This window comes from Oncorhynchus masou, chromosome 11 (assembly GCF_036934945.1).
Source record: "Oncorhynchus masou masou isolate Uvic2021 chromosome 11, UVic_Omas_1.1, whole genome shotgun sequence".
Lineage (NCBI taxonomy): Eukaryota > Metazoa > Chordata > Actinopteri > Salmoniformes > Salmonidae > Oncorhynchus > Oncorhynchus masou.
The window spans coordinates 14,387,429-14,400,337 of NC_088222.1; the positions used below are offsets into that span (position 1 = coordinate 14,387,429).

The 12,909-nt window shown below is 42.1% G+C and overlaps 1 protein-coding gene across 2 annotated transcripts; it reads right to left on the minus strand.

The window, feature by feature from the left end:
• Positions 1–138: 138 nt before the first annotated feature.
• Positions 139–9,355, minus strand: LOC135548153 (progestin and adipoQ receptor family member 3-like). 2 transcript variants are annotated; one of them, XM_064977470.1, is made up of 7 exons: positions 9,164–9,355; positions 4,746–4,971; positions 4,373–4,535; positions 4,053–4,208; positions 3,686–3,883; positions 3,464–3,554; positions 139–3,352 (listed from the first exon to the last, which is right to left on the minus strand). In XM_064977470.1, exons 2-7 carry the CDS (start codon positions 4,928–4,930, stop codon positions 3,198–3,200), a joined length of 948 nt encoding a protein of 315 aa, XP_064833542.1. In that variant the 5' UTR covers positions 4,931–4,971; positions 9,164–9,355; the 3' UTR covers positions 139–3,197. The 2 variants fall into 2 exon arrangements, with proteins under 2 accessions (XP_064833542.1, XP_064833541.1); XM_064977469.1 differs by having other exon boundaries at positions 5,760–9,355.
• Positions 9,356–12,909: the final 3,554 nt, after the last annotated feature.

Sequence of the window (12,909 nt, forward strand, 5' to 3'; positions counted from 1 at the left end):
TTGTATAAGATGTGATGGCAAGGAGACTATGCTCTTAACTTTGAGGATGCCATTTTCTAATGACCGTATATAGCCACAAGTGAAAGTAAATGAGAGTAATGGCTTCTTTTTTCTGACATTTGAATTCAACAATGACAATCCTTTTAGGCATTCTTTATTAATTTATAATACTCGAGACATGTCATATTACAGATTAAAATAATGTGTCCCTTTAGTCAGTGCATTCCAGCATTCAAAAGGAAGTCCATCAATAATGCCTAAATGAATGAAAAAACAAATGTTGGACAACCAAAGACCGACATTATAGCAACCAGGTAAAATACAGTGAAATAATTAAAGGCATACTTGAAACAAAAGCTCATTTACAAACAAGGCTAACAAACAGTCAATATAGGCTGTGAATGTCACAGTGGGCCTTTAACGGCTGTGATATGTTCTGAGCATCATTATCTGACACGGTCGAATGACCTCTATGGGTATTAGCTACACAGTAGGAGATCTACAATACAGGAGGCTGGTGAGGGGAGGACGGCTCATAACAATGGTATTAAAACACTTCTATGTCATTCCATCAAATCAATTCCAGCCAATTACTATAAGCATGTCCCCCCCCCCCCCCCACACACACAATTAAGGTGCCACCAGCCACCTGTGATCTACAGGACACCATATTGTGCATAGATAGACCTGTCAGTAATGTGATTGTAAAACCGTACAGTATTAGTCATACAATAGATAATACTGGCCTCTAAAGTATTTGTTCTTATGCAGTTGTTCACACACCCATGTACTATATAGTAAGCACCATCAGCGGGGTTGCAAACACTGGGTGCAACCGGTTTTCAGTGGAAATGGAGGAGCCTGTGACGCGACTTCAGCTTTTGGACGCTTAAAAAGGCGACGCTCCATCTTAACTCCTCCTTCACATTTACTGGATTGGTTGAATAGTGCAGAAGAGAACCTTTCACAAGTTATTTAAAAAAATAAATATCATCAGGACCAGAGTGTGGGGTATTCTACTCAGGTGTTGCTTTTACATCGCTACGTTAGGTTATATAGTAAGTGAATAGAGGGACAGATTCATAAATAGTCTATTAACAAACTAATTAAAGCAAGGGTAATTTACTCCCAATCTATTTAATTGGGTTTATGTTTAAATGTAACCAACTCTCTAAACAATTCCTGAATCAGCCCTTAGATTCAAGTGGATTGTGAGAGGAACGGGTTCAGTTGACCACTAATACTAAAAGTAACCCACCATTAATGAAATACAGTAAGATAACTACTCAGCCCCACCATTAATGAAATACAGTAAGATAACTACTCAGCCCCACCATTAATGAAATACAGTAAGATAACTACTCAGCCCCACCGTTAATGAAATACAGTAAGATAACTACTCAGCCCCACTGTTAATGAAATACAGTAAGATAACTACTCAGCCCCACCGTTAATGAAATACAGTAAGATAACTACTCAGCCCCACCGTTAATGAAATACAGTAAGATAACTACTCAGCCCCACCGTTAATGAAATACAGTAAGATAACTACTCAGCCCCACCATTAATGAAATACAGTAAGATAACTACTCAGCCCCACTGTTAATGAAATATAGTAAGATAACTACTCAGCCCCACCGTTAATGAAATACAGTAAGATAACTACTCAGCCCCACCATTAATGAAATACAGTAAGATAACTACTCAGCCCCACTGTTAATGAAATATAGTAAGATAACTACTCAGCCCCACCGTTAATGAAATACAGTAAGATAACTACTCAGCCCCACCGTTAATGAAATACAGTAAGATAACTACTCAGCCCCACTGTTAATGAAATATAGTAAGATAACTACTCAGCCCCACCGTTAATGAAATACAGTAAGATAACTACTCAACCCACCATTAATGAAATACAGTAAGATAACTACTCAACCCACCATTAATGAAATACAGTAAGATAACTATGCAGGCAAAAACAACTGAAAATAGGCTCTATGTTCGGTTTCCAAAGGATATATATTCTAGATTGCACATAACCCTTGTAAAGTCCCATGTGCTCAAGAAAGCATTTCAAGAAGTACCATTACACAGCATGTAACATTCAAACAGTAGCTTACATGCAAATTAATAGATACAAATCAGGTTAAAAAAACAATCTTGAATACGAAAAGATAATCGGAGAATAAAATAATATGTTCAGTTGAAGCTGTACTGTGTGTCCTAGTGACTTCACCAAGACTGGTCCCAGGTCTGTTTGTGCCATCTTGCTTCCCAGACCTGCGACGAGGCTATGACTGACATGTCTTTCCTTCTTATAACCTGGCCTTACAGAAGTCTCAGCAGAAAGCAGATACGATTGCATACCACCAATAGCAATCCTTAAAACCAGAGAGATGGTTCCACTCTTTTACTCGTTCGCTCTTTCTACAGACATCTGCAAGGTCTAACGGTATGGTTATAGTTGTTCTGGTAGGGAGGCTACTCTCTTGTCTGCTTGACTGGGCATCTGTATGATAGAATTCTAGAGGTCTGTAGTCTGGTTTAATTGCATCGAGTGGCTGGTTGTTGCTCAGTCGGTGGTTGGGCCAGCTTGAGGCTCTAGTCACTGTTTGTGTAGCAATCTGGTCTCTCAGCATTTTGTATTATTCTGTATGTAATTCTGAGACACTTCATTTAGTATATGTTACGTTTCGTATTGTATGTATTAATTTGTGGATGTTATCATCCATTTCATATGATAAGTTATGAATTACAATTTGGATGATATGTTAAGAATTTGCTAAATGTACAATTTGTTATGAATCTGTAAATGTACAATATATGTTACATATTTGCAATACGTATGATATGTTACGAATACCAATTAGTTGTACCCAACGTTAGCTAGCTGGCTAATGTTAGCTAGTTTAAGGTTATGGGTTAAGGATCGGAGTTAGGTTAAAGGGTTAAAGTTAGGGGAAGAGCTGGCTAAAAGAGTTAGGGGAAGGGTTAGCTAACATGCTAAGTAGTTTCAAGGTAGCTAAAAAGTTCAAGTCGTTGAAAATTTGCTAAAGTTGTCCGTGACGAGATTTGAACACACAACCTTTTGGATAGCTAGGCATTCACCCACCCATCCACCTCGACCAACCACCCATACCAAACGTAACATATCATACTAATTTGAGTGTCCCGGATTTACTTTTATTATGTTACGTCTAGTCTATGAGACCAGGCTGGGTGTAGAAAGGAGGGCATGGCTGGCTGTGCCTGAATTTCATTATATATACTGCAGTCTGGTGCCACCAGTAGAGCAAAAACACCACAAGGACATGCCACACCTGGTGGCTGGCACCCAGATAGTTCAGTTGACCTGTGGAGGTCAAAGTGCAACACAAGGTCACTTGAGCAAGACAAGGTGCACTTAATCACATGCAGTCATTTGTAATATTGTGGAATAGATGTGTCAAGCATGAAGGCTCACCTGGGAAGCAGCGTTCTGGGATTTTAGAGATGTAAAAGAGGAACGCAGCTCCAGCTATCAAATACATCACAATCACACGAGGGAGGAACAACTGCAGACAGAGAGAACAGATGGTAAGGGTATCAATACTTGACTCTGATGCATAATTGTACTGTTTATGAATGTGTTATGAAGTCAACCCACTTTCAAATAAAGTGTTGATTCAGGAACCTGTTGCCTCACCTGGACGACAGCTGAGCCGAGGCCTTCATTGAGCCAGACCCAGTGGCCGGCGGGGATGATCCCGTAGCCAGCCACGGAGCAGAAGATGGCAGTACGCTGGTGTCGCCACTCCTTAGAGTGGTAGTGAGGGTGGATCTGAGCTAAGAACACGGCCAATATCAACGCTAGAGCAGTCACCAGGTACACCTGTCTCCAGAACTATTGATGAGAGAAAGAGGGAGGGGGTAGTAGACAGGAAACGGGGAAAGATATGTGGGGAGAAGAGATGGGATTTCAGAGACAGTTTGCACAACTATACATTTACAAAAACAAACAGTATGAGTGGAAAAAGAAAACAAATAATGGAATGTATTATTGTTGAACATACAGTGATGCAGTAGAAGGCATAGAAGACCCCTGGAATGTAACAGCCCAGGATTCCCACAGAGATTCCAACGAAGTCCAGCGCCAACCAGCGATGACACGTCTTCTCTGAGAGGTGGCAGGAGAACATGTGATACCCTGCAGAACACAGCATACACACCTAGAAAAACAGGTCAAATACACCAGCATTACTTCTCCTGAACACAGGTAAGACCTGTAAACCACAAGAAAATAAGACTGACAGATAGCTGTGACCTCTCACTCTCTTTCTTTCTGTCCATCTCTCTCTCACTCTCACTCTCACCCACCCACCCAAACACACACCTGAAAGCAGAAGAGTGCTATGCAGTAGATGACATAGTCTTCTCTGTTGGCACCTGAAGCCGGCAGGACTGTAGACATGTCATTCACCCCCAGTAGGAAGAACAGGAGGAAGCCCAACAGATGAGTCCATATGTTGACTGTTTCATTGGACAGCACAAAGATGCTAGAGGGGTGGAAAACAATACACAACAACTAGCCTGGTTCCAGATCTGTTTGTGCTGTCTTGCCAACTGCTATGGTAATTTTGTTTGACATGACAATAGCCATATGAGTTGGCAAGACAGTATAGACCTGGGATACGACAACTAGCAACAACACTGTACAACAACATCTACTTTACATTGAGCTTAGCTATATTATTCTCTTGACATACCTTTTTAAACAAAGTTTGGATTGTAAACGGGCTCTGTATCCATCTGTAATGTATGGGTTTTCTTTCATGAATAACGGGATCTGTTCAAATGTGTACAGGCGGATTCCCCTCGGCATAAGGACGGGCCAGTAACTGGCCAGCCACTGGTAACTTCCCAGGAGTAACTTGAGGAGTTTATGAGGCATTTTGGAACATCAGATTTCACGGTTCTGGCACAGGTTTAAGGCTGAAAAGATGAAAAGGGCACAACAGGGTAAAGTTATGGAATGGAACTAAGGGGTCACTGCAATCTAAGGTTGGCCGAAGATACCGACCCTATCATTATGCTTGTTTACACTGAGCTGCACTGGGGTCTAAACGCAATCATGGTTACATTGAGACACTGTGGAGCCGACAGGAGATAAGGGTCGGAAAACGTACCTCAATTAAGGGATGGGTACTGTACTGCAAGTTGTACCTTCATCCACACTTCATCTACACTGTACACACATCCACACTGAAAAACTGGAAAACAGTCCTTTGTGTTATCAGGCTAGCTAACATCAGCCAAAGCAGCCATTATGGAATGGCACGTGGCGTTGAACAACAAAGGAGTTGATTGGCTGACCCTACATTCCAAAATGACTGCGATGGCTACTACTAGCTAGCATGAGAACAAAAAGGGCAGTTTTCTGGGAAAATTAGCAGTATTTCAATCTTCTCAATGTATCAGTGTGGATAAAGGTCAAATTTAGTGGCATATCCAATCCTGCATTGAGGTATGTTTTCCGATCCATATCTCGTGCCAGATACAGTGTCTTAAAAGCTGATTTTATGGTCAATCCGAGTCTGCAGTGGCTGTAAAGCGTTTACAGCGATGCGGCCGCCGCAGAAGTCAGAGCAAGTCATACATCTTGAGCTTCGGGCAGCTGTCATACGCATCCAATAAATTGGTCTCGTAGTGATTCAGGATTCATCTCTATAGCCATCCAGCTAATTACGAGCAACTGGCTAAACAAAAAGAAAATACCTTACCTCTTCTGAGTTGTTGGAGTCCGTTTCCCGCTGCTTGACAAAGCTCAGCCAAAATAGCATGAAGTAAAAAAGGATGCGCCATTTTCCCACCTGCATCTCTTTCCCGAATCTCCTCACTGCCCCCCAGCCAAATCAGCCTACATTTAGGCTGTTGTTTATGTGTATTTCACACTATATGTTTGTATGGAGGTCAACCGCAATACATGTTCATGTCATCAATCAACTGCATTACAGTTTAAAACGACTTTGACTACACCACCAATTTCTGTGTGCTAGCTACGCTAACCTGCTTATACAAACGGGAGTTAGCATTTACTAATCACTTCTTCTAAACCTGAAAAGGGACGACTTCTAAATGTTATGCAGCGAAAACAGCTAAATATATCCAAATCGGAATTTAGTACCCACATTTTTGGCCTGTTACAATACATCAATCATGACGGATTTGACAAATATTCACTTAGATCAGATTTGTTGAATGTGAGCCAATCCATTGCCCTTCTATCCCCCACGGTCTGCATTCCATTGACCTCTTTACTGCATCTACAGTTGAAGTCGGAAATTGACATACACCTTAGCCAAATACATTTAAACTAAGTGTTTCACAATTCCTGACATTTAATCCTTGTAAAAATTCCCTGTCTTAGGTCAGTTAGGATCACCACTTTATTTTAAGAATGTGAAATGTCAGAATAATAGTAGAGAGAATGATTTCTTTCAGATTTGATTTCTTTCATCACATTCACAGTGGTTCAGAAGTTTACATACAATCAATTAGTATTTGGTAGGATTGCCTTTAAATTGTTTAACTTGGGTCAAATGTTTAGGGTAGCCTTCCACAAGCTTCCCACAATGTGTTGGGTGAATTTTGGCCCATTCCTCCTGACAGAGCCGGTGTAACTGAGTCAGGTTTGTAGGCCTACTTGCTCACATACGCTTTTTCAGTTCTGCCCACAAATTTGCTATAGGATGAGGTCAGGGCTTTTGATGGCCACTCCAATACCTTGCCTTTGTTGTCCTTTAGCCATTTTCCACAACTTTGGAAGTATGCTTGGGGTCATTGTCCATTTGGAAGACCCATTTGCGACCAAGCTTTAACTTCCTGACTGATGTCTTGAGATGTTGCTTCAATATATCCACATAATTCTCCTTCCTCATGATGCCATATATTTTGTGAAGTGCACCAGTCCCTCCTGCAGCAAAGCACCATCACAACATCATGCTGCCACCCCCGTGCTTCACAGTTGGGATGGTATTCTTCAGCTTGCAAGCATCCCACTTTTCCTCCAAACATAATGATGGTCATTATGGCCAAAGAGTTCTATTTTTGTTTCATCAGACCAGAGGACATTTCTCCATGTGCAGTTGCAAACCTTAGTCTGGCTTATTTATGGTGATTTTGGAGCAGTGGCTTCTTCCTTGCTGAACGTTCTTTCAGATTATGTCGATATAGGACTCGTTTTACTGTGGATACAGATACTTTTGTACCTGTTTCCTCCAGCATCTTCACAAGGTCCTTTGCTGTTGTTCTGGGATTGATTTGCACTTTTTGCACCAAAGTACGTTCACCTCTAACAGACAGAACACATCTCCTTCCTGAGCGGTTTGATGGCTGGTGGTCCCATGGTGTTTATACTTGCGTACTATTGTTTGCACAGATGAACATGGTACCTTCAAGCATTTGGGAATTGCTCCCAAGGATTAACCAGACTTGTGGAGATCTACAATTGTTTTTCTGAGGTCTTGGCTGATTTCCTTTGATTTTCCCATGTTGTCATGCAAAAAGGCACCGAGTTTGAAGGTAGGCCTTGAAATACATCCACAGGTACACCTCCAATTGACTCAAATGATGTCAATTAGCCTAACAGAAGCGTCTAAAGCCATGACATAATTTTCTGGAATTTTCCAAGCTGTTTAAAAGCAGTCAACTTTGTGTATGTAAACTTCTGACCCACTGGAATTGTGATACAGTGAATTATAAGTTAAATAATCTGTCTGTAAACAATTGTTGGAAAAATTACTTATGTCATGCACAAAGTAGATGTCCTAAACGACTTGCCAAAACTATAGTTTGTTAACAAGACATTTGTGGAGTGTTTGGAAAATGAGTTTTAATGACTCCAACCTCAGTGTACGTAAACTCCCAACTTCAACTGTATACCTATTATTATTTATTTTGAACCTTTATTTAACTAGGCAAGTCAGTTATAAGAACAAATTCTCATTTACAATGACGGCCTACCCCGGCAACGCTGGGGCAATTGTGTGCCGCCCTATGGGACTCCCAATCATGGCCAGATGTGATACAGCCTGGATTCAAACCAGGGACTGTAGTGATGCCTCTTGCACTGAGATGCAGTGCCTTAGACCGCTGCGCCACTCAGGAGCTTCCTCCACAATGTCTTTCCAGGAGTTCAAACTTATTTTTGTGTCTTTGAAATCCTTACATAAAGATGCATTATATTGGTGAATTTGTTCTTGATAGTCTTTTGTCAAAGTTCTCCATGTTTTTAAGTGAAGTAAGCGAGTTTGTGTTTATACAGGATGAACTGCACCCCCACCTACCATCAACCAATCATGTCATTGTGGAGCTATATGCAGTGCTTGACTTGGACTGAAATAGGTGCCGGTACTCAATTTTGGTGCAGCAGCTCTATAATACTTTTGAGCTAATATTCTATAAGAGAAACAAGAGCTCAAGCAGTAGAAAATGTGAGTTGCCGGTACTAGTGGGTAGCTTAGTGGTTAGAGCGTTGGGCCAGGAACGGGAAGGTTGCTGGATCGAATCCTTGAGCTGACAAGGTAAACATCTGTCATTCTGAACTAAGCAGTTTAATCAATGTTCCCCAGGTGCTGAAGACATTGATTAAGGCAGCCCCCTGCAGCTCTCTGGGTTAAATGTGGAAGATACGTTCAGTTGGACAACTGACTAGGTATCCCCCCTTTCCCTACTCAGCTCCTGACAATATTAAGCACTGGCTACATGGAAATATGTGGAGCTGTTGAGCCCTATGTATTGCAAGATTTGGCCTCCAGAGGCTCTGCAATTTTGCATCATAACCTCCACATGGAGCCTCCTGATGGCATTGACAGATCAAGAATACATTGTCTTTTAATGTAACCATGATTGCGTTCCGACCCCGGTGCAGCTCAGTGTAAACAAGCATAATGGTAGGGGTCAGTATATTCTGGCAAGCATAACGTTAGATCGCTTTTTTTTAGGAAAGACTGATAGAGGATCTGAACCTATGACTAATAAAATTGGCAAGTCAGCATGCTTTTGGTAATAGATAATTTATTGGAATAAATCAGAGCTAGGCGATTGATCAAAATATATGCATTCCAACTTGAAATTTAGCCGGACATGCTAGCATGCGGAATTGATCTCGCAGAGAGAAAATTACCTTTTGTTGCATGCTATCGATGGCTACGTAGTGTCATCTAGCTACAATACACCTTACTTTGTGATTTAGCAAGCTATTAATACAATATTTTAAGGAGCTGGCTAGCCCAGCAGCTTATGCTAGAAAATACATAAGCACAAAACAAAAAACAGAGTTCTAAAATTACACAATGGACATGGCTGCGCAAGTCGTGCCCGAGGACCCCCTCTCTGGACTTTATAAACTGCCTGAATACAATACGATCAAAGACAGTAACTCTGTGATACGATTTCATGAACACCAGTTGAAGTCTGGGTGGCTCCAAATATCTGATCATATATAAAAGCTTTTTTTATGGCCCATCTGAATATTATGGAAATGACCCAAATGGCCAAATGTATATGATTTTTGATACAGCTACAGCAATGATTTCATTTTACTACCATAAATAGCTATACTGGAGAGATAGAAAGATATGAACAAGTCAATTTATTGAAGAATATAGAATATTATTTGTAAAAAATGATGTGGTATTTATCCAAATACATAATATAAATAAATTATTTGGATTTCCAATAGCTTAGTACTCAAGTACTGAGATCAGTTTGGACGTGTTCCTCGATTGGCTTTGATTGCCGAGAAAGGTATCCCAGCTGTCCCCATAAAAAAGTATGCAGCAGACGAGGGGAGAACATAGAGATAGATAGAGGACTCATCTGTGACAGCATGGACAGTCACGGCGCCATTATGGCTACAACCCATAGGAAACCCCACCCAGATGACTATTTTGACTACTTTAAAATGGTGGAAGCATAGTGGCTGCCGCAATAGCGCTGCCCACGCAAAAATAGCATTTTGTCCACTAGAGGCATCTATCATTCTCTATGGAGGAGACCGCTTGCTCCCTCTTGAAATCACGGAAGTTCAAGTCTGACCACTGTACTGCAGGCATTTGTTAGCAGAACTAGGCCCCATTATAGTGAATGGAAAAATGTATATCTTTGTGTAAAAAAAAAAAAATCGAAGACAATTATGGTACCAATAATTTATTGTAATACACCAGATCTATGTCATTTTAACAATTTATTTAAATCGCTCACAGAAGAGGTTATAAGGATAATTTATTTGCTAATAGCAGCCAGCAGTAGACTACCCAGGTTGGCCTTGTGCTTGAGTTACTGAGGTTGCGTGCAACATTACTTTCTGGAGTAGCCAGAAATACAGTCCTTTTGAGGAGATAGGAATCTCCATTGCAATCGTATTACCGCCTATTGTGTACGTTGCCCATTGTACGTCAGTGGGCCATACGGTGCAGTCTGGACGATTCTGGGACAGGGAGAGCTCTCCTTCATGGAGTCAATTGGGCGCTAGCTTAAAAACACACATTAGCATGAATTTTGTCATCAAGTACAACATTACAAATATTTTCCGAGATGTAAGATAATTAATTTCCTATGCAATATTGTATGGCTTTGAAATCGTGACATTACGTACTTTCGAGGAAAATAGGTACGTTAGCTTAGCAACCACATGACGTAGCACGACGCGTGAACGTGAAAGCGATTGGTCGACAGTCTGCTGGGTGGGGCGTTATACTACCTCCATTCATTGCCCAATGGGATTCCTATTTCCTCCTTATATCTCTAGAGTAGATCAAACTGCGCATGTTATGTCTTCATGAGACTGGAGGCGAAAGAAACGCACAACAGTTTAGGCAAGGTTCTGGCTAGCAGAATAGAACACACAAAAACAGAAAAGAGAGCCGCACACTCTCGGAGCTCAGATACAATCAGTTAATAACCTAATAATAACCTAAGCTGCTGACAACATGCAATAATAACCAACGTCTGTCGAAACGTTGGTTATTAGGTTATTAAGTAATTGCATCTGAGCTCCTAGAGTGTGCTGCTATCCTTCATTTTTTCATATGCAGGAACCCCCCTTTCTACTTCCCTTGGTATCTTTTTTAGCTAGGACTCTGGTACACAGGCGGGAGTTGGTTGGGGGCGCTCCAGTACAGTAGGTGGTAATGCCACATAACCTTGGATGCCAACCGCCAATTAAACTCCATGGAATAAGAAGAGAGCGATATCTAGGACAACTGTAGACTGTCGACCCCGTCTGTTGTGCAATGCATTCCCGCAGTTCTGTTAACCACGGCGAATGCAGGTGTTCGGCAGGCGGCAGCGAAGGACACTGCTCGCTAGGACTCTGGTGGTATAGGTATCTAGCTAGCGAGCACACCGATAGTGTACTTCATCCCCGTCTGTCGGGCACTGTTTTCCAACAGTTCTGTTAACGACTGCGAGGGCAGGTGTTAGGCAGGCATTACTAGCTAGCTTGGACGCCAATACACAGCAGGTGGGAGGCAGGTTCTGTTAAGGCCTTTGCAGACTGTACGATGTTAGCTGTCTTTTGCCATGATTTTGACATCCCAGACAAAATGTCCATGTCGTGGGCAAATTCTTAGGTTGTAAATGATTGTCGGACGTCTTAGCTCCTTCAGTGTGACAGGGTCTAGGTCTGCTGATTCAGTACCACTACGTCTTGGCTCGTTCAGTGTGACAGGGTCTAGGTCTGCTGATTCAGTACCACTACGTCTTGGCTCGTTCAGTGTGACAGGGTCTAGGTCTGCTGATTCAGTACCACTACGTCTTGGCTCGTTCAGTGTGACAGGGTCTAGGTCTGCTGATTCAGTACCACTATGTCTTGGCTCGTTCAGTGTGACAGGGTTTAGGTCTGCTGATTCAGCACCACTACATCTTGGCTCATTCAGTGTGACAGGGTCTAGGTCTGCTGATTCAGTACCACTACGTCTTGGCTCGTTCAGTGTGACAGGGTTTAGGTCTGCTGATTCAGCACCACTACATCTTGGCTCATTCAGTGTGACAGGGTCTAGGTCTGCTGATTCAGCACCACTACATCTTGGCTCGTTCAGTGTGACAAGGTTTAGGTCTGCTGATTCAGTACCACTACGTCTTGGCTCGTTCAGTGTGACTGGGTCTAGGTCTGCTGATTTAAGTACCACTATGTCTTGGCTCGTTCAGTGTGACAGGGTTTAGGTCTGCTGATTCAGTACCACTATGTCTTGGCTCGTTTAGTGTGATAGGGTTTAGGTCTGCTGATTCAGTACCACTACGTCTTGGCTCGTTCAGTGTGACTGGGTCTAGGTCTGCTGATTCAGTACCACTACGTCTTGGCTCGTTAAGTGTGACTGGGTCTAGGTCTGCTGATTCAGTACCACTACGTCTTGGCTCGTTAAGTGTGACTGGGTCTAGGTCTGCTGATTCAGTACCACTACGTCTTGGCTCGTTAAGTGTGACTGGGTCTAGGTCTGCTGATTTAAGTACCACTACGTCTTGGCTCGTTAAGTGTGACTGGGTCTAGGTCTGCTGATTCAGTACCACTACGTCTTGGCTCGTTAAGTGTGACTGGGTCTAGGTCTGCTGATTCAGTACCACTACGTCTTGGCTCGTTAAGTGTGACTGGGTCTAGGTCTGCTGATTTAAGTACCACTACATGCAGTTGTAGGTTCCGACAAAGTTCTAGCAGTGTCACAGTTTTTTTGTCTTTATCGTGTAGTGTGGATGGTGTTACGAGCCGATCGGTTTGACTGATCAATAGGAACACCGCCGGCACTGAGTATGCACAAAATAATATGATTATTGTAAATAGTCAAATTAATATGGGGCTCCCGAGTGATGCAGTGGTCTAAGGCACTACTACATCTCAATGCTAGAGGCGTCAACACAGACCCTGAATAGATT

Excerpts from the sequence above, each read along its gene's own strand:
- LOC135548153 (XM_064977470.1), bottom strand. The coding sequence starts at position 4,930 with ATGCCTCATAAACTCCTCAAGTTACTCCTGGGAAGTTACCAGTGGCTG. Across the intron at positions 4,536-4,745 it reads TCCAAACTTTGTTTAAAAAG|CATCTTTGTGCTGTCCAATG; the intron begins GTATGTCAAGAG and ends CCACCCCTCTAG. Across the intron at positions 4,209-4,372 it reads TAGCACTCTTCTGCTTTCAG|GTGTGTATGCTGTGTTCTGC; the intron begins GTGTGTGTTTGG and ends CTGTTTTTCTAG.